This window comes from Dermacentor albipictus, chromosome 7 (assembly GCF_038994185.2).
Source record: "Dermacentor albipictus isolate Rhodes 1998 colony chromosome 7, USDA_Dalb.pri_finalv2, whole genome shotgun sequence".
Taxonomy (NCBI): domain Eukaryota; kingdom Metazoa; phylum Arthropoda; class Arachnida; order Ixodida; family Ixodidae; genus Dermacentor; species Dermacentor albipictus.
The window spans coordinates 91,590,986-91,611,244 of NC_091827.1; the positions used below are offsets into that span (position 1 = coordinate 91,590,986).

Consider the following 20,259-nt stretch of genomic DNA (forward strand, 5'->3'; position numbering starts at 1 on the left):
GATAAGAAGCGTTGTCGAGTTCTTGGAACCGACTTTGTCATAATAGTATTTAAGAGCCGCTTGTCTTCGTTTTTCTTGGAAAACGATGTCCTCACACAGAAACGATTCTCGCCAGTCCGCGCCAACTGCCTTCTGGCAGTGCCGTCAACAATGCGGCCATACGTTCAATACGTTCTTCAGGATGACAAAATGGCTGGGCGTTTAGGTTTCTGCCGCACGCCAGCTCGGATTCAGGAGAAGTATTACTGGCCACGCCTCAACGTTGACGTCATGCATTACGTCAAAAAGTGCCGACACTCCCACCGACACAAAACACCACGGACATAGCCAGCGAGATTGCTACAACTGATTGAGCCTGCTTGACGACCATTTCAGATGACCGGGATGGACTTTTTGGCACCTTTACCAGCGTCAACATTCGGGAACAAGTAGGTCGTCATGGCCACCGACTCCACGAACTAGCTTACCCGCCACGCCGAAACAAGTCCTGCCCAAACATTGTGCGGCGAAAGTAGCGAAATTGTTCGCCGAGAACATCCTGCTGCTAAATAGTGCGCCGGAAGTTCTCATTATCTTGAGAGGAATGGCATCTTCTGCTGAGCTTGCTTAAGCCATCCTGTAGTTTAGACAGACAAGCCACCGGAGGACAACCGCCTACTACCCGCAGACGAACGACCTGATAGAACGCCTGAACAAGACCTTGCGTCGACGTCGAACGCAAGACGTGGGATGCCGTCCTTCCGTGGGTGACAACCCAGCATTGCAAAAGACAACGCAGATGACACCGTTCAAGCTGGTTTATAGAATGAACATTGCGGCTACGCTGAACACCACGCTGCCCCACGTCGCCGACAAAGGAAGCCTCGACGTCGCCGCCTACCTACGCGACAGCTCGCCCAACAGCGCATCAAGAACCAGCAAAAGACAGCCAACCCTAAGCGCAGTACTAGCCCGGAGGCCGTGTTTGGGTTTGTGCCCCAATGCGTCGGCGTGGACTCAGTGAAAAGCCGCTGCGACATTTTAACGCGATAGCGTTAAGGAGCTCGTGTCGCAGAAAAGCCGGTGTCGTCGGCGTCGGTGTCGGGTGTCGGCGTTTGCGGCGTTGACCGTGAGCGATAAATCACGGTAGGCGCTTCATAAATAAAAAGCAACTTCCAAGATTGGCCCGGTAGGAATCGAACCAGGGTCTCCGGAGTGTGAGACGGAGACGCTACCACTCAGCCACGAGTTCGATGCTTCCAAGCGGTGCAAACGCGCCTCTAGTGAATGCGGTGTTGCCTTCGAAACGAGCCGTGGAAAGTTATACTGCGGTGTATATCGGTAATTATGAACATGTAACGTACAGAAGTCACAATTACACGAGTTGCGAAGTGCGTTTCCGCTGCATTTCTTCTGCGCTTTCCGCACACGCAGAGCCATCTTGTGGCAAACACAGAAGACCCCCTCCTCTCAATGTACGGCGCTGCCCCGACAGGAGGCGCGCCGCGCGCGCATTGGGACCGCTGCCAGGCGCGTCGCGGGACTCCCTCTCCCCTGACGACGCTTCGCCGTGCTCCCGGTTTAGATTACTATCTATCTCTCTGCCCGTGCCGATCACGACGTTTGGCTGGCGTAGATCGTTTCCCCTCCGAGACACCGAGTTCTTTGGTTCGTTCCGTTCGCTCAGGCGCACGTTTCGTTGCCGCGCCGAACGCTGCGTTGCTCGACGCTCACCGCGTGATAGGTGGGCGCTAAGTCCGATGCGGGGCGCATCGTAAGTGATCGCTGTGCCGTAGCGCACTGTCTTATACCCCTTGGCGGGTCGACGGGAACGCTGTCGCGTCCCACTCTTGAAGGCGAAGCTTAAGCGTCCTCCAATTTTTTTCGTGCCGCACAAGATCCTTCAACGTGCTGGCACTCGACCCGCCGCAGTCGCCTAGCAGCTGTGGTGTTGCGCTGCTAAGCACGAGGCCACGGGATCAAATCCCGGCCGCAGCGGCCGCATTTCGATAGGGGCGAAATGCAAAAATGCTCGTGTCCTGCGCATTGGGGGCACGTTAACAGATGGTCAAAATTGACCTTGAGTCCCCCACTATAGCGTGCCTCATAATGAAATGAGGGTTGTGGCACGTAAAACACCAGAATTTATTCATTCATATTGGCACACGGGTCTATGAGGTCATGCCAGACGGCATTACGCAGTTACAACGGTGGCGCGAGACCTGAAATCGTCGGCGTGGTGAGTAGCATGTCAATGCGCGGTACCGAGTTTTGGAACCTTATTTCTCTCTTGCGTTGCTAGTTTTATTTACTGTGTGCTGTTTTTCTTAGTTCCGGTGTATGTAGCGTCGCGACGATGCTTCTTTAAGAGATAGGCATTGACAAACATTGATATGTTTATATTTTCGGTGAACGTTCACCACGAAAAAATCAGTTTTGCAATATTTTGCTCAGCGCAAGACGCGTCTTTCTATCTATGAATTTCCTTTATTGTTGTCGTTGGTTCTATCCGTCGTCTGTTGTCACCGGACCTTGTGTAATCTTATCGTATGTGCGGCACTAATTATGTAGTACTTTCGGGAAGGCACGCGAGCACTAACAATTACGCTGGAACCTTCGACGAGCAACGCATGAAAGATGACCCACTTGACCTGCAGATAAGATTTTGGCAATCGTCTCATGGGCTTGTCACTAGCATTCTGCGGTAGTGCAACTTATTTTCGCGGGCACAAAGGTGTCCCCAGTAAATTGTTAGCTTTATTACTCGCCATTGAGCCACAGTCACTTTACCATCGCGACAACGTGACAAAATGCCAGCGTTTACGTTCAGTTTAACAAAATCAAAGAGACGAAGGTTACAGTCACAGGCCTAAATCGTCAATCAAGGTAACATGTTTACAAGAAATATTCATGTGAACAAAACACTTAGCTAATAACAGGACTACTATTAGTTCAGGTGCTTCTTCAACACTGTTTAAGTAAGAACTCTAAAATTAAAAGTTGCCGTAAGAAAGGAGGTTGAAACATGCTTAGTTTGAGTAGAATACTCCGTGCTGACTAGGTGTGAGTTAATGTGGAGCAAGCTTTTTCTTCCTAAACACTCCAGCACAACAAGCCTTTCCAGAAAATTGTATTTCAGTACAGCATCCCTACATGTCGCCAGGGTCGCACTTGTGCAGCTTTGCGTTGTAGTAATTTCGTTAATATTCTCTTACATCGTGCTACGGGCGAGTTGGCGTGGCTGCTCACTTTGAGTAATGGGGCGGAAAGACTTAGAATTACAGATGCATTCGCATAATGCGACCTCTGGTCTCAAGGTGCAAACATTACCTTGGTGGTACTGGCGGCAGAAAAGAACTGGGCTGGGGTTTTCCCTGTGAAAAGTAAAGCCAGAAACATGTAGCCTCACACGCGATCATTTGGCAGCAAGGTTGGAGTCGTCTACCCCAGCACTAGCTGCTCTAAGCGCAAGCGTTTCCGATCGGACAACGGCTGTGTGGCTGCAACGTGTGGCTGCTGCACTGGATCGTTGTAGCGAACATGATGAATGCATACGTTGGAATAAGCGACTGAAGTTGCTCAAGCATATCGGGAGGGAATGCGCACAAAGTGACTGTTGGAATATCGAAACAAGTGCACTGTTGAATAAAACCTTCCGAGAACCAAGCATACTGAGTCGGCTCAGTCAAGCGCAGGTTCCGTATTTGATAAATTTTCTAGATCCATAGCTCCACTGCTCCAGGTACGAAGACAGAAAACGCCTGGTTCCGTAAATCTGACCTCCAAGCACGGCGAAGATCAAACTGGGACTTAGCCTGCCAATACTGGCGGCTGCTGCGTACGCCGCGTCGGTGCCCATATCTTCAAAGCAATCTGCGATGTGGACGAAGTGCGCGCTCGCGCGGGCCTCATCTTCAAAGTTATCTGCTATGTGTACGAAGTGCGCCCAGTGCTGGTAGCTTCGTATGCGCTGTGCTTTTGACGCTTACTTCGCGTTGAAGCAAGACGCAGCGTGAAGGTCAATTTCCTCGCTCATGTTGCCGGGCCGAGCAGCGTCTGTCTGTGTGTTAGGTTGCAATTATACAGGCAGTAGTTGCTGACAGCGCCGAGCAGCGTCTGTGTCCTATCCCAAAGCAAGCAAAACCGTGCTATCGCTCGACCAACTTGCTTTAACCGCGTCCAACCACGACTATTATTTGATAGGGAAAAAACAATCAGCACTGGCTTCAGGGATAGTTGGCCTGCAAAGGCTGGCGGCGTGACGTAATGCGCTTCCTAGTTTCCTTCACGACGAATGTCGTACTACACCAACGCTGGTAGGACCCGATTTGTGTAGTTCCCAGAACATTCACTTTTATGTAGCACATCTATCCACCAAATCTTGTGGCACATTGGCGTGGTCGTTTCAGAGCTCTCCAACCATGCTATGAAAATGGTGAAGAGCACTTTTAAAGTTCTTTTACAAAAGTAATTGCGCATGGAAATGATGATCCCGCTTCCTTATTTTTAGTGGAGCCCGCTATATGCTATCGTTCCCCTATTGCCTTAACGATCCTTAATTGCAGCAGCAACTTTACGACCGTATTTGTGGTATGTTAATCTTGATATATACTTTATTGCGACAGCAGCTATACGGACACTTCAGGCGCATTTCTGTCGTCGCCATCACCGTGAGGTTCTGCATAAACTCCAAGGCCGATAAAATCGCCGCCATGCCCCATATGCTGTACGTGCGAGTGAAAGTGAGTGAGTGAGTGAGTGAGTGAGTGAGTGAGTGAGTGAGTGAGTGAGTGAGTGAGTGAGTGAGTGAGTGAGTGAGTGAGTGAGTGAGTGAGTGAGTGAGTGAGTGAGTGAGTGAGTGAGTGAGTGAGTGAGTGAGTGAGTGAAGCAACTTTATTTTGGTCCAGAGAAGACGCAGGGAAGACCCCTCGCCACCCGGCTAGTCCCACGTAGGGACCGCCAAGCCGAGCGTGACGGCCCGATCGCGGGCACTCTGGCCGGCCAGGGTTTGGTCGTTGAGTTCGGGGCTGCCCAAGAGCGCAGCCCACCTATCCTCGCTGAAGGAGGAGCCGATGGCTTCACACTCCCACAACACATGGTGCAATGTTGCCCTTAGTCCACAGGCAGGGCAGTCCGCACTGGGATATCTTTCAGGGTATATAGCATGAAGAACCGCGAGGTTAGGGTATGCACGGGCTTCTAGAAGTCGAAGGGTAACCGCCCGCGCCCTACATAAGGCGGGGTGCGGGAGGGGGAAGACCCGTTTTGACAGAGAGTAGTGCGTGGTGATCTCATTAAACGCAAGCAAGGGTTCCCCGCGGGGCTGGGCGACTGCTGAGGCGGCGCGGTCAGTGAGTCCTCGCGCGGCCTCGTGTGCGCCCTCGTTAGGGTTAGACGGAGAACCCTCACTCGACCCCAAGTGAGCGGGAAACCAAATGAGAGAATGCGGAGAGATACTTTTGGCGCTTTGGAGAATGCGTACGGCCTGGGGGGAGACCATACCGGCTTGGTAGGCCTTAATGGCTGCCTTGGAATCACTATATATTGCCTCCCTGCGGCCATCGAGCACAGCCAGCGCGATTGCAACCTGTTCGGCTACCACGGGCCTCGAAGTGCGTACCGTAGCGCAGCAAGTGAGCCTTGAATTGGAGTCTACGATGGAGACGGCGAATGCCTCTTGTTGGACATATGCCGCGGCATCCACGAAGCTTGCCTCAATGTGGTTATTGCGGACATGCTCGAGTAGAGCTGTACCCCTGGCCCGACGTCTGCCGACGTTGTTTGCGGGGTGCATATTGCGGGGAAGGGGCGCGATGTGCAGGTGAGACCTGATGTCGCTGGGAATCCGCACGGCGTCGGGGCCCTGGTCGACAGGATTGAGGCCCATCTCGCCGAGTAACTTGCGGCCTGTCGGGGGGCCGGATAGCCTGAGCAGCTGTGAGTGCTCTTGTGCCTCGATAATTTCTTCGAGCGTGTTGTGGACTCCGAGCTTCAACAGGTTTTTGGTGTGAGTGCTTGCAGGTAAGCCGAGGGCGAGCTTAAAGACCTTTCTGATGAGTGGATTGAGCTTGTTCTTCTCTGCAGCATGCCAATTATGCATGGTCGCCGAGTATGAAAGGTGACAGAGAACAAAAGCATGTATAATGCGGATGAGGTTGTCTTCCTTGATTCCCCGGTGCCTGTTGGCGATCCTCCGAATGAGGCCGAGAGCACTCTCCGTCTTGGCGGTGATCTTTCTGAGTGCGGTTCCATTGGCACCGTTTGACTCGATATACATCCCCAATATTCGGAGCGAGTCGACTCTGGGCACCGGAGACCCGTCACCAGTGAAAAGCCGTATTTCGCTTTCGGATGCCGGTTTCCAATCACGATGGCCGCCCCCTCTGGGTGTTTTCTTGTAGAGAAGTAGCTCAAATTTCGATGGAGAACATCTGAGCCCAGTGGGGCGGAGGAAGCGCTCGGTCGCATCGATGGCGCTCTGCATGGCGGCTTCAACTTGGCTGTCGCTCCCGCCGACGCACCAGATGGTGATGTCATCTGCGTAGATGGTATGATTGATTCCTTGAATCTTCGTGAGCTCCTTAGAAAGTCCGATCATTGCGATGTTAAATAATGTTGGCGAGATGACTGAGCCCTGAGGCGTGCCACGTGAACCAAGGGTGATCTCTTGCGAAAGGTATCCTTCGATCTTGAGCCTGGAAGTTCTCTGGCTAAGGAAGGATTGGACGAAGTCGTAGGTCCTCTACCCGAGCCCGAGGCCGGCAATAGACTGGAGAATGAACTCGTGTGAGATATTGTCGAACGCCTTCTGCAGGTCTAATCCAAGGATGGCTCTGGTATCACCCGTGCTCCGGTCGATGATCTGATGCTTTATCAGCTTCATGGCGTCCTGTGTCGAGATGCCGGCTCTGAAACCAATCATATTGTGGGTGTACATGTCCTTGGCCTCGATGTGCACCTTGAGCCGGTTGAGCAGGGCATGCTCTGCAACCTTACCGACACACGACGTCAGGGAAATTGGTCTTAGATTCTCTATTCCTGGTGCTTTACCGGGTTTGGGGATGAGTACCGTGCAGGCCGCCTTCCACTGTGTGGGGACCTGTCCACTACGCCAGACTTCATTAATCCTTGCAGTGAGGAAGTCGATCGACTCATCATCGAGATTCCTCAGCATCCTGTTAGTGACGCCATCTGGGCCAGGCGCAGATTTGACGTTGAGTGAGAAGAGGACATCTCGGAATTCGGCCGCGGTAAAGTCCTGGTCCAACTCCGGCACCGCACACCCCGCGTAGTCCGGGAACTGGGTAGGGGTAGAGCTATCCGCGACCGGTAGGTACGTGTCTATGAGCCTGTCGACAATCAACTCGTCCGGGGTAGAATCCGTAGCGAGGTGGATGGCTCGCGCGAGGGATCGTCTCTGGCTGGATCTGGTGCTGCCCTCATCGAGAAAGTGTTTGAGCAGACCCCACTCTTGCCTGATCTGAGCTGACCCTCGACGGATTCGCAGAGCTCATCCCATTGTTGCTTACACAGGTTCTTGCAGTGATGTTCGATCTCCCTGTTAACGTCCGAAACCTTCTTGCGGAGCCTCCTGTGATGCTTCTGCCCCGTCCATCTCGTGAGGAGGGCTTGCTTGGCTTCCAGCAGGTGCGCCAACCTGCTATCCATCTTGTCGACGTCGAGTTCAGTGACGACCTTCTTGGTTGCCGCCACGGCGTCATCCCTGATCCCTCTGCACCAACCTTCAAAATCTGTCCCTGCCATCGGTGCGCGCTCGGCTCTGATCTTGCGGGAAACGTCCCAGTCGATCAACTTGAATTTCCTTGTCTTATAGCGGGCAATCGGGAGGGAGACTTCGATGACGTAGTGGTCACTTCCGAGGTCTATAGCCGTGTTTACCCACTTGACCTCCCCTACGTTCTTGACAAAAGAGAGGTCTGGGGTAGTATCCCGGCATGCGGAGTTGCCTGTCCTAGTGGGGAAATCCTTATCGGTGATAAGGGTCAAGTCCACTTCCATCGCAGTCTGCCACAGTTCGCGTCCCTTGGGCGTGTCATGGGTGTACTCCCACACCCTATGTGGGGCGTTGAAATCCCCGACGACTACAAGGGGGTGCCCACCGGCCAGGCTGACGGCTCTATTGAGGAGGGAGTTCGCCCTCGCCCTGCGGTAGCTGGGGCTGCAGTATACATCGCGGATAAAGAGGCTGTTTCTTTTGAGGCCCTTTCTGGGTGGGTTCATGAGGATTTCAGTCATGACGTACTCGATGCCATCACCAACTGCGCCGAGGTCGCGAGAGAGGCAATTGTACCTTTTGTTGACGAGGGTAGCAACTCCCCTACCTTCTGAATGTGAGGATGCTACCAGATAACCTGCGAGTTTGATAGGAGTACTAGTTGCAACTTCCTGAATAGCGATGATTTGGGTCTTAACCGTGAGAGTTCTTAAATATTGCTGCAGAAGCGGCTTCTTATTGGGAAACCCTCCGCAGTTCCATTGCCAGATACTAAAGTTCTCGTCCGCACTATCCATGGCTAGGCTGAGCGGAGGCTTGAACGGCCCTGAGAATCGCGCCCTCCGTCGGTGGTGCTAGCACATGACGTCGTGCTGCGACCTGCGAAGGAGCGGGGCTGGGTTCTCTCCTGTCATCGACCTCCTCTAAGTTGCTTATTCGTTCACTGAGTGCACCTAAGCCCATTTTTGGGTGCGCTATAGCTTCCTCGACCTTTGCTAAGCTAGCCTGCGTGCTGGCGAAGGCATTCTTGAGTTCTGAGAGCAATTTTATAGTCTCGTCTTCCCTCTCCGTTCTCTACCGCTCGACGCTTGGGCGCGCGAGCCGCGTGGGATGTCTCGGACGTATCCATGGCGACCGGGGCCAAAGCCGGTTGCGGCGAGGAGGGTGAAAGCGCGAGCTTCCAATCTCCGCCATCTCCGCAGCTAGCCTGCGCATTTCTTGTTTAACCTGCGCGTTTTCTTTCCTCAACTGCTCGTTAACTCATCGCAACTCCTCGAGCTCGTGTGCGTGGTGCGAATCGCGAGGCGGGTCGTCACCTCTTGGACCTTCACGTCCCCATCGAACCTTGTCGGCCCAGGAGAGCGTGAACTTGCTTCTAAGGGCGGTGGGCGTGCGGGAGCGGGACCTGGTCCGCCTCGACGTGTCGCGCCCCGGCCTGGAGCTGGAGCGAGGCCGATAACCGGAGCGTCCCCGGGAACAGGCCCATCCTTTGGACCCACGGCGGGAGCCGGAACGTGCCCTGGAGGCGGAGTGGCCCCTGGATACGGAACGGACTCTCGAGCGGCCCCTGGAACGGGAGCGTCCTCTGCGCTGAGTACCCGGAGTGGACGAAGCCTGGACGAGTTCCGCAGTGTCCGAGCGTCGCTGAGGGGACGGTGACGCGGCACCGGGCCGCTCTATGTTGAAGGCCATATGCGACGGGGACAGATTCCGCCCGTGCGTCGTGATTTCTCGGCTTAGTTCGCGCTGATGCGAGACGCAGCACAAAAATCAATTCACTCGACGCTGCTGCCGCACTTCCTCACTCCAGCGCTCTGACAGCGAGTTTCAGCGCCCCCCGAGTGAGATGTGTTCATGTATGCTTGGGCGCGCCTGATACCACCCTTGTTAATGTAGTTAGTATGGCTATGTTTACAAGTTTACACGGCCGATAAAGCTACTATCCTCACTTCGTACAGCTGTCCAGGAACACCTTGGTGGTTCAAATAATTACGGAGTCCCCCACTACGGTGTGCCTGCATCATAAGGAAATGGTGCTTAGTGGCATGTAAAACCCCATAATTAAATATTTTTAATTTACTGTTGCAATCGACGCTTCGCTTTTCTAGCGAATCTGGCCCTTTTCTTTATTTTAATATGTACTATAGCAATATGCGCATAGCACGACGCTCTTTTCCGCAGACGTGCCGTTCGGCTGGCCCGCCATCTACCGGAAGGCGCTGGGTAGGGACAACATCACCCCGTTCACCATCATGCTGTGCATGGGCGCCAGCTCGTTTGTGTTCAGTGTCGCCATCTGGTATCTGGAAGCCGTGTTACCCTGGACCAGCGTGGTACCGCTGCCGCTCCACTTTCCCTTCATGGTGCGGGCGGAAATGTTCCAAATTTACGTTACTTAGCGTTCTTCCGCTACATAGCGACCTGTCTAACGACCTGTCTAATATTGTGCAACGAGCAACTGAATTGGTCGCATATGAACGTGCCCCCAGACGCCGCGACGTCAGTGAACTTGTCGGCTTTGTGAGGCGTCTCCACTACAAAACTTTGACTAGTTAGTCGAAAGCTGAAATTAGCACTATTTAGGGATTCAGTAGTAATTAGCGGTTGAAGAAGATAGGTTAGTTGCAAAGCGGTTGACTGAGAGCAGTGGACAAAAAAACTACTGGACAGGAGCTTATCATTATGGGAAGGGTCCACCATACAAGCGTTGATTGGCACACAACAGTTGATTAGCGCAGTAATTAAAAAAGTGCATGCTAGTTCCTGGGTATTGAGCAACTTATGCTGACTGGTTAATGGAGCTAGTTCCGGACACATGCGTTCCTATATTGTGCAATTAGCCTTTGTGTTTACGGTAAGCTTGCTTTGCAGTGCTTTTGAAGGCGCTTTTTCAAACAAACAATAATAAAAAGCCGTAAATTTAGAACAGGGCCTTTTTTCGAAAATTGAGGGTAGTGCTTTTTAATGTGTTGGCAGTTCTGAGATCTATTACCAGTGGATATGCTTTGAGAACTCACATGATTTAATTCGTGAAGAACAAGTGTGCCCAAAGGTGGTTTATTAGAGAGGTAATTATTCTCTGAGCAACATATAATTAGCACGCACTTTATTAAGCGGTGAGCTTTTGTAGTAGATTTGTGCGATTCATCCCTTTATATATTACACGTCGTATATAAGGGGTTTCTAAAAACGTTTGCAGCCTCATATTTGTAATTGTAATTCGGGATGCGTTGTTTATAATTTATTAGTTTCTTTTAAATTTTCCTTGTCAGTACACTCCGCCTCTAGAGTAATCCAGCTCAAGCAATGGAATCGGTGCTATCTGTTTCTAGCGATTCGAACGAACAACTTTGTTAAGATCCGAAGCCCGCGTATAAGGCCTATGTTCACTTGTTTTGAAAAATGATGGAAAGCACATGGGAATGTGTTGATGGGGGGAATAAGATGGAATATTACTGGTGGAAAAGTCAGCCAAATAGGGCTGAGGAGATAACGTTATCTGAATGTTACTTCATTTTTATATCAATATTGACATTTTTAAAGTTCTTTTTCTTATGCATGGTGCTTGTCTAATCCCGGAATGATTTTATTCTGAAATAGTTTTGTTTCGCGCGCCACGTAAATGTAGCCGGAGGGTATTTTTCCTGAGGTGCAGTTCTATCGATTTTGACTTGACAGCGTTAAGGGCACCGTGTCGCAGGAAATCCGGTGTCGGCGTCGTAGCAAGCATTGTCATTCTGTGAGCAAGAACTGCCGTATATATTTAGGCATATGTAAATGCGACGCCTTGTTATATGGCATGTGGTATGTCTTGTCTTACATTCTTGTCTTACATTCTTGACAAAGTTATTGCGCGGAATTTTGAGAATGACAGCCCACAAACAAATGGCGCGAAACGAAACCCTGACAGCCTATGCTTTTTACGTTAAATGTTCTCAAACGGAAATTTTAAAAGGGCTAAACGACAACCGAAGGCTGAAAATGATGGATTTTTTTGGCGTGGATGTGCACTGTCTCCGGGATGGGCTCGCGCAAGAGGCCGCGTTTCTGCCAGAAAGGCAACCTTCGTGCATAACGCTCACCGCCAGAGTTTCGCGGTAAACGTTACGCTTACATAAGCTGTAGTTGCTGTGAAGCGTGAGACGCAGTCGGGGAACTTTGATTGCTGTCGATCGCCTGCCACTCTTAAAGGTGACGCTTCTTCTCATGAAGCCATTTTCGCCGTTCTTGTCGTTTCTTTTTTTTTAAGTTTTACTGATGCGACACCTGGCTTCACAGATAAGGTGCTCCTAAGCCGACATCGTCCATTCATGCAATCAGGTCACAAGGCTTATGCGTATTCGGTTTTAGGTGATTATACCTGTTCGTGCCAAACTAAACGCCGCTCTATTCTATTCTAATACTAAAAACTGCTCTTCAGATTCTCAATATAGATTTCCTAATGGGTAAGCGTGATGCATTTCTCGATGACCAACACGTCACACAATCTGCTGTCGTCTCCGTGCTTCGGCAGGCGAGCTATTGGAACGTGATCCAGGAGGAAATCAAGGAGGCGGGTAGCCAGGAGAGCAGCCACTCCAAGGAGGAAGGCCACGAGAACTTCGAGGAGGAACCACGCCATCTGTTGCTCGTGCTAGAAACCATCGACCTATGCAAGGTTAGGAGTCGCAGTCGACCAGCTTTCTTTGTTCTGATAGCAACTATATGGACCCTCTAGGCGTATTTCCGGCATCGCCATCGGCGTCGCTGTGAAGTTCCTCATAAAGTTTAAGTGCAATAACATGGCGTCCGCACTCCGTACGCTGCACGGAGGAAGGACACTAAGGAGAGGCCCTACCGCCTCCGCGCGCTAGGAAAAAAGTGTGGCGGAAATGACGTAAAGGTTCTCATTTTTTTGCTGCTTTTTTATTTTTTGCTGCATGGCCACGCCTTTTGGGCCACAATGGCGGCGTTGTTCTGATTTTTTGAGCGCTCACACGTGTTGCTCTGGTAGGTTTCGTGCCGTGGCAAAGGCGCTGTGTGGGCGAGTTTGCGTTAGTCACCGTGTCTTGTTGCGCTGTGTTACCTGCGCCGTGCTCTGCCGGATGTTGCGCGAGCGCGCGCGCTCCGCGCGCGAAACCACGCGCAGCGCGGCGTGGTTTCGCGAAAGATGTAAACAAGGGAGGAGGGTGGCACAAAAGGCGGAGCATCGCCATGAGCAACGCCAACTTCCGGCTTCACTTTTGCTTCGCAAGGAGTGACGTCAGGGCCTCTCCTTAGTTTCCTTCCTCCGTGGTACGCTGCAAGTGCGAGTGGAAGGTTGCTAAGGTGAGGAGAGAAGGGTGGTGGAGCCATCTAGCGCCTACTAGATTAAGAGGCGGGGAGGAAGGGCGTCGTCTTTCATCGCGCACAATGCAGGATGGGAGTGGGGAGGGTGCGACGTCCCACTCTAGTGGTGGATGCGTACGGCGCGGCTAAGCGCGATCATGATATCATGAGTCTGCGGCGGGTAAAAGAGTCAACACGCGCCGAGGGCTCACGGTTTCTCTTGCGCTGTGTTCTCGCCGCTTAGTTCGTGTTGAAGGAAAACGCAGCACGAAGGGCAAGTCGCTCGTTGCTAGCGCCGCTCATCCTCACGCCAGCGCATAGTGACATCGAATGTCCGCGGTCATCGAGTGTGTTCATGTTTGCCTATGCACGCGCGATACCATGTTTGCTAGTTTAGTTAGCGAGCGAGTGTTTTCAACTTTACACGCCGTGTAAAACTACCATCTTTATTTCGTATAACTGCTTAATAATTTACTACCGCTATCGATGATTCACCTCTTGGGCTACACTGGGACATTTTCCCCGTGTTACTAACTTTTGCAAGGCTAGCACACTTCTACTGTAGTAGCTGCTCTGAAAACAAGGTGTGTCAAGGCGCGAGATTATCGTTAACACCATCAACCTATTTTACCCTATTTATTTATTAACCTGTTTTATTTTATATGTAGCCCATCAATCTTTTCTCACTCATCCGACTTCATGCTGTTCCTGCAAATTTTCTTATTATGCCACTCCGTCTGATCCCTTTGTGCCATTCGGGTGCCTTTCCTTTTTCTTGATACTTCTTGCGCAGCCCTCCGTGATACGTAGCCTCGCATAGCAGTATACAGCGGTGTCTTTGTCGTGTTGTTAAACGTGTTTGGAACACAGCGCGCGCAGACCTGAAATCTTTTGACATATTTTCAGACTACATTTCACACGATTTAAGGCAATAAATATATAAAGGCGAGCTGACAATGCCGCGCTAGTAGGAGGTGCGGCAAAACACGTAGTACAGATGGTATGCAACGCATGTTATACAGGGTACATAGTCAACCCGTTTAGGTCGAACAAATTGTACAAGGTTCGCAGGGAGAACGTACGGTTATTCGGCCCGCTGAGGTGGAATACGTCAACCGCCGTACGTTGCCTGAGTGACTAATTGGAATGTCCAGGTGGCTAATTAAAGAAGACCTGTTAATTAACTTTCTATCTGTTGACTTTGAGGCACGTGTCCCAGCTGCGAAATTGAAGCCAACAGTAGTGTCCTCACGTCTTCCTTTGCGGAAATACTAAATTTAGCACCGTTTTCGATACAATCACCTTCGAAATCTGCTAAGAAATGCATTCCTCTTAGGATTGTGGGGAACCTCGTGAAGTACGCTTTTGGGAAACTGATGGCTTGAACTACCATGTATTTTGCACAGTTTAAGGCGAGGCGTCTCAGAAAGCGGTCATAAGGTTGCAATTTCTTTTGACAAAAATTACTCCACTTATGCTGATTTTTTTTTCACAATTGAAGCATCTGCCATAAAGTCAGTTACTTCAAAGTGAACGAAACTTTTTTATTGCGTTCATACGCATTGCGAAACGTCGCGCACAGAAAGTCCTCCTCTTTCACAAGTGCTCGTAAAACTTAGAAAAATGCGGGTGGGTCACGGGTAAAAATCCATAAGAACTAAATAAAAGATGCGGTATGAATTTGCTTCTAGAATATATAGAGAGAGATACAGAAAAGAGAGGAAAGGCAGGTAGGTCAACCAGACTAGCGTGCGGTTTCCTGCCCTACACTGGGGGAAGGGAAAGGGGAAACAGGAAGAGCTGATTCCAGAGAATAAGTTCATGAAGCAAACACAACGTTCTGTCACTCTTTTCCTTGTTTGTTCGACCTAAAATGCTTGTTCCGGTAGCGCCCATGCACCTTGACCCATTCAGCGCCATCGTTTGGCATATCTCATCGTTGCCCTATACTTGTGAAATAAAACCCTACCCGACTTTGTATCTGTGTGGCTATAATGACGTTCCGTTGCTGACATCGAGGGTGCGGGTTCGATCAAGACCGCGGCGGCCTCAGTTCGATAGGGGTACTGAACGAAAACGCTCATGTTTTCAGATTTAGGTGCATGTTCATGAGCTGCAGGTGGTCAAAATTAATCGTAATTCATCCACTACGCCGTGTCTCATAAGCCGATCGCAGTTCTAGCACGCGATTCCCCTGCATCTAATTATTAAAATTTTACTTCTATTCATAGTGTATGCGGCCTCCCCATTTATTCTCTCGATTTCACTGTTTTAAGGGGTTCAGCGCAGGAGCATTTATATACACATCGCAGGTGTACCGCAACAAGTTCGCAGTGGATCATCTGAGCATGCGACTCTACTACGGCCAGATCTTCGTACTGCTGGGTCACAATGGCGCTGGAAAGACCACCACATGCAGCATGTTATCCGGTGAGATTTCATCTTCTTGCAAATATTTAATTGCGAGTAAACTAAGCGTGCTTCCTCCTTACGATGAGCGATGCTTCGCGTTTGAATTAAATATCTTATGTCTGTGAGGACTCCTCAAGTGTGCCGCTTTCTTCCTCAACCGCAGCTTTAATTTCCATCATTTTATAGAAGGCTTCACCGAGTAGCATTAGTCGCAATAATATCTTACTGCCAGCCATTCTCATTTATCTTGAAATATAAGGGAAGTTTGTTATCGGAAGGTTTTTCTTTTTTTTTGCTTTCAAGCAGAGATAACAGTACACTTCACGCACTAAGCAACCCCTTAGGCTTCATTTTTTTACGTTATTTGCCACTACATAGTGAGCCTGCAGATCTGGGGATCTTGGTGGAACACAACGTATTGTGACATTTCTGCAGCCTAATGAATACAGCCTTCCTTGCTTCATGACATGTTATTCTTAATGTGTTGTGTAATAGTTCTGCGGAAACCCGCAAAGTGGAGATAAGTAACTTTACTTCTATCCCCCTTGCGGGTTTCCACTGAAATACCACACCAACCTCTTGCCTTTGCTTTGAGTTGTTCACAAATTCGACTTCACCCTGACATCTGCCAGGCGCCTGGTTAGCTCCGTTGGTAGAGCGGCTGCCCCGGCAAGGCGGTGGTCCTGGGTTCGAGTGCCGGACCAAGACGAATGTTTCTTCAACTGCGAGGCGTTTCATTCGAGGGACCCCAATGGGTTGCAATTGCTACGATTGGGTGGATGTCTCATTTTCTTTTAATAAATGTTCTTATAGTTGTTCATTATGCTGCTTATCATCAATCTGTGTCCTTTACTATAAAGCGTTCTTTATAGTAAAATTAACGACATTTCTGTGGGATTTGAGCTGTATTGTTTTACGTACGAGAAATAAGTTGCATATTCTTTCGATACAAAAAACGCATGGCTACGAAATGTGCATTTTAATGGACTCCACTGCACAGGATTTTTACGACCGACGTTCGGCACGGCGATCATCGAAGGATTCGACCTCATCAAGTACCATGACGACTCGCTGGAAAACGTGCGCCTCTGTCCCCAGCACGACATGCTGTATGAGGACATGACGCTCTACGAACATATTTATTTTTTCGCCCTCGTGAGTGCTTCGACGATTTTTTTTCCGAATGCAGTACACTTTTACCATGTGTTTTCACCAAATGCGTTCGAATTTCGTTGCTAAATAGGGAAGCTGCGGTAAATTAATTATTTCTCCCGGATCACTTTTACAGTAGAAGCACACATTTGAAGAACTATAATTCAGTGTAGTAACTATATAATTATGCAAATTAATATATTCAACTTTCTAAACGAAACAGCCGTACGATCTGTTCCAATGGAAGAATCAATGGAAGCGAGCCATCTTAGGAGGTGATAAAGTTTTCCAGAAGTGAAAAATGCGGAAGCCCACATTTTTACAGCGTAATCTGGGCAGTTTTACGCAGAACAGCGAAACGGAACAGGCGATGAGCACAACTGCCACGCCCTTAGTAGACGCCTATCCAGAGACCGCTATCCAGAACTGTCGCCTCATTGTCAGGCGAGCATGAAGCTAGCACGATCACGGTTTGGTCAGGATGATCGCTTGGTGCTCGCTCGTCTGGGACCCGCAAGCAGTCTTGGATCAGCTTCTACTAAGAGTGTGAAAGCTCGTCTGTGACACGCAACCAGTCTTGGATCGGCGTCTACTAAGAGTGTGAAAGTTTCCATCTTCGGCTGTTCGGCTTCGCTTCTTTTGTGAAACTGGCCATATTTGGAAACAGTAATGTTCTTGTTGGATGGCGCTTCAAGTTTTCTGTTGGGAACAATCGGATGGCTATTTTTAATTGAATCAAATAATTATATTTAACTTGAATAGTTACATTTTATAATTACTGCATCAAATCAGTATTAAATCTGTGCCTCTGTGGTGAAAGTAATCCCCAGGAAATCATTTAAGCACCTCAACTTCCCTAACTTTAAAGGAATTTCGAATACATTTCGTGAGAAAACCCGGTGCACAGGTAGGGGCCACGCTCTGGAGTCTGCTTCTTTATTATATCATAAGAGTGCAGTTCATGCGATACGGCCTTTTAAAAATCCATCTGTTTTCTTAAGGATAAACGTAAACGACGGGGGAACGAAGAGGAGCACGGCAGAAATTTGCACGTAGAACGCACACTCTAGCGTCAAATTTTGGAGTGTAGATACTTACACTAAGTATAAAAACCATATGAAGTTTATGACTAAAGTAACCTTTTACAGTATTTAAAAAAAGGTGAAATTACTGTGCAAGGAGGCTCGGCAAACCAGAAAAGTCGCAATGAGGAAAAATTGGGTTTCGAAGCCGCCTTGATGTTCCCACAGCAGCCAACCATGACGTAATAACCTTGGATGGTGTCAGCTCGCCGATGACTTAATAATCGGTTAAGTTGGACTGCATTCTGTTGTAAAAAAGAAAAAAAACAAAGAAAAGAAGTTTTGAGAACTGTTGCTGAACGAGAACGTTCCAAATGCGGAAGAACAAAAAATAATCTGACATGGGGGACGTCACACTGACGTACCGACGCGTACGTTCCCATACGACCTTCAAAAAGAAACGAAACATGACCATAATTTTGCTCCTTATATAGCGGTGAATAAATTAAACAAAAATAGTGAATTTCAAATGTTGCCGAATCTTTTGTGTCAAACACGACGATTGCCATTCTTGACTTCACTGCTTGTCTCAAGCGCCGAGGTCTCCTTAATTAACATTTCATTTCATTGAATTTCATTATATTTCACCTTAATAGCCTGGTTATCACATTAGAGTGGGCTTGTTCGAGGGTAAACTTAATCTGTTTCAATGCAATATACACATGCAAAAAAAATTTACGAAGAGAAAAGATTAGCAAAACTTGAGAAGGTATTCAGTAACGAAAACGCTACAACAGATATAAATTGCATGTTGAGTGCAAGGTAAATATACAGCAGTTTATAGGGATGAACGTAGTATATGCAGGCTGTCCCAACTATCACCCAACAAGGTTTATAAACATATGCGAATGCCACGTAGCTGCAGGGAAACAAGGTAATGCTGCTTGCCGTCGCATGGGGATGCTCAGAATATATCTTGCATTCCACCTCATTACATGATTTGTCTCATTTATTCAACTTCTCAAATGTTATAAGTAGAATAAAAGTGTCAGTGAGAACATTTTAGAGCAACATGAAAATCCACCGATGCAGATTTTTGTCAGTCTATACGTGCTACATAAAGGTCTTTCCTAGCGCGAAAGGAGGCCGTGAATACACGCAATATGGCCGCATGACTGGCCGCTCGAAGATCAGCCAAGTCGAGTAGTGCACGACGCCGCTGGTAGGACGTAGGTTGTACCACAGTTTGGTCGTCAAGCGACTCGCTTTTGTGCTGCGAGTGATGCCACATGATGCCGTCAATTAGCATTTGGTTTCTACGTTTCTTGCCAATTTCGCACCTAGGTGTGTCTTGTTCACAGGAATTCAATCGGTTGTAGAAATGATGCAATCGTCGTTACCTCGTTACCGTCGTCATCGTTCTTGCTGGGGTCGGCAAATACACCCACTCTCGCGTTGTATCTCACTGTTGCGTCTCGCACAAGAATACTGTACTTACAATAACGCATGTGTTAACCTGTTAACGCATTGCGAAACAGTGCTGCATAGCAAAATGCCTGAAAAAATGATTCGCATAACGTCGATTCTCATATTGCGTGGGATCTCCACAATTTTTTGTTGCCACATACACAAAAAGGACACACTAAAGTTATTCGGATGATGATTGAATTCTGCTTTGCAATTTGGAACGGAATAAAGTGTTTCACAGTGAGGACAAAGTCGCCGGTATTTGGTTGCTGTTACAAATCCTAAAAACTAGATTGATTTGAGGAGTGGGGTATTGACGATTTTGTGAAATAATAATTACTGAATAATACATGAGCTACAAATACATTAGTGCTGGAGAAGTGTGTGATTCGAAATTGCCATGCAAAAACTGTGAAGAAGATAACCTAACAAAAAAAAGTTATGCAGAAACCATCGGCGATGATTGTCAATGTAAGCGAATAGCCTTAACGAACGGATGAACGAACGTGTGGTTGAGTGACAGTCCACCCCCTGTTTGCCGCCCATCCTCGCAACAGTACCCGTCCTTCCGCTCGTACCTTCCTCGGCCTTCCCGCAGAAAAGGCTGAGGCGTTCATTATGTTCTTCAAACGTGCGGCCAAAGATTACAGCATCATCGTGGTAACACATGTATATTGTCACGTGGTCGTGACGTCAAAGAACACAGTAGCAATACTGTGGAACACAAGACTAACTTTTATTGGGCGAACCTGTGCCCACAAAAGAGGCTACACTTATAGCACAACGATAGCGGCGAACACGGTCGGCGATCGTCGAAAATCTGATCAGCGGGTCAAGCGCGTCGGCTTTTATACTGCAGTCGTCGAACGTTCCAGACTAATCGTTCGGACCCGCGTGTCTTCCACAAAGTTCTACACCATTCGCGTCACGCGATGAAATCAGATAAGACAGGGTTCGGCGACAACAGACAGCCGGATAGAAGCATCGATAACTTTCCAGAAACTTCGGATACATGCAGGCGCATCCCGCGCTGTGCGATTACATTTGTTAGGCGGCGAAACGTGGTCGCCCGATAAAGATAAGTACACGCGTCAATATCTCCCACTTTAAACCACGTAGTGTACCGTGTCCATGAATCTTTTGAAGGTGGCAGGAGCACTGCAAAGGCCAAAAGGCATAACGTTA

General features: G+C 49.0%; 1 protein-coding gene across 4 annotated transcripts in view; it reads left to right on the plus strand.

Annotated features, from left to right (window-relative positions):
• Positions 1 to 20,259, plus strand: part of LOC139048064 (phospholipid-transporting ATPase ABCA3-like) — a 176,055-nt gene that overhangs the window by 68,028 nt on the left and 87,768 nt on the right. For all 4 annotated transcript variants that reach the window (XR_011507473.1, XM_070522455.1, XM_070522456.1 and 1 more), the window contains 4 exons: positions 9,896 to 10,077; positions 12,228 to 12,371; positions 15,334 to 15,451; positions 16,434 to 16,588. Coding sequence is in view for 3 of the 4 variants with exons in the window: in XM_070522455.1 (XP_070378556.1) it covers positions 9,896 to 10,077; positions 12,228 to 12,371; positions 15,334 to 15,451; positions 16,434 to 16,588 (599 nt within the window). In the remaining variant the exon portion in view is untranslated. The remainder of the gene's footprint in view (positions 1 to 9,895; positions 10,078 to 12,227; positions 12,372 to 15,333; positions 15,452 to 16,433; positions 16,589 to 20,259) is intronic.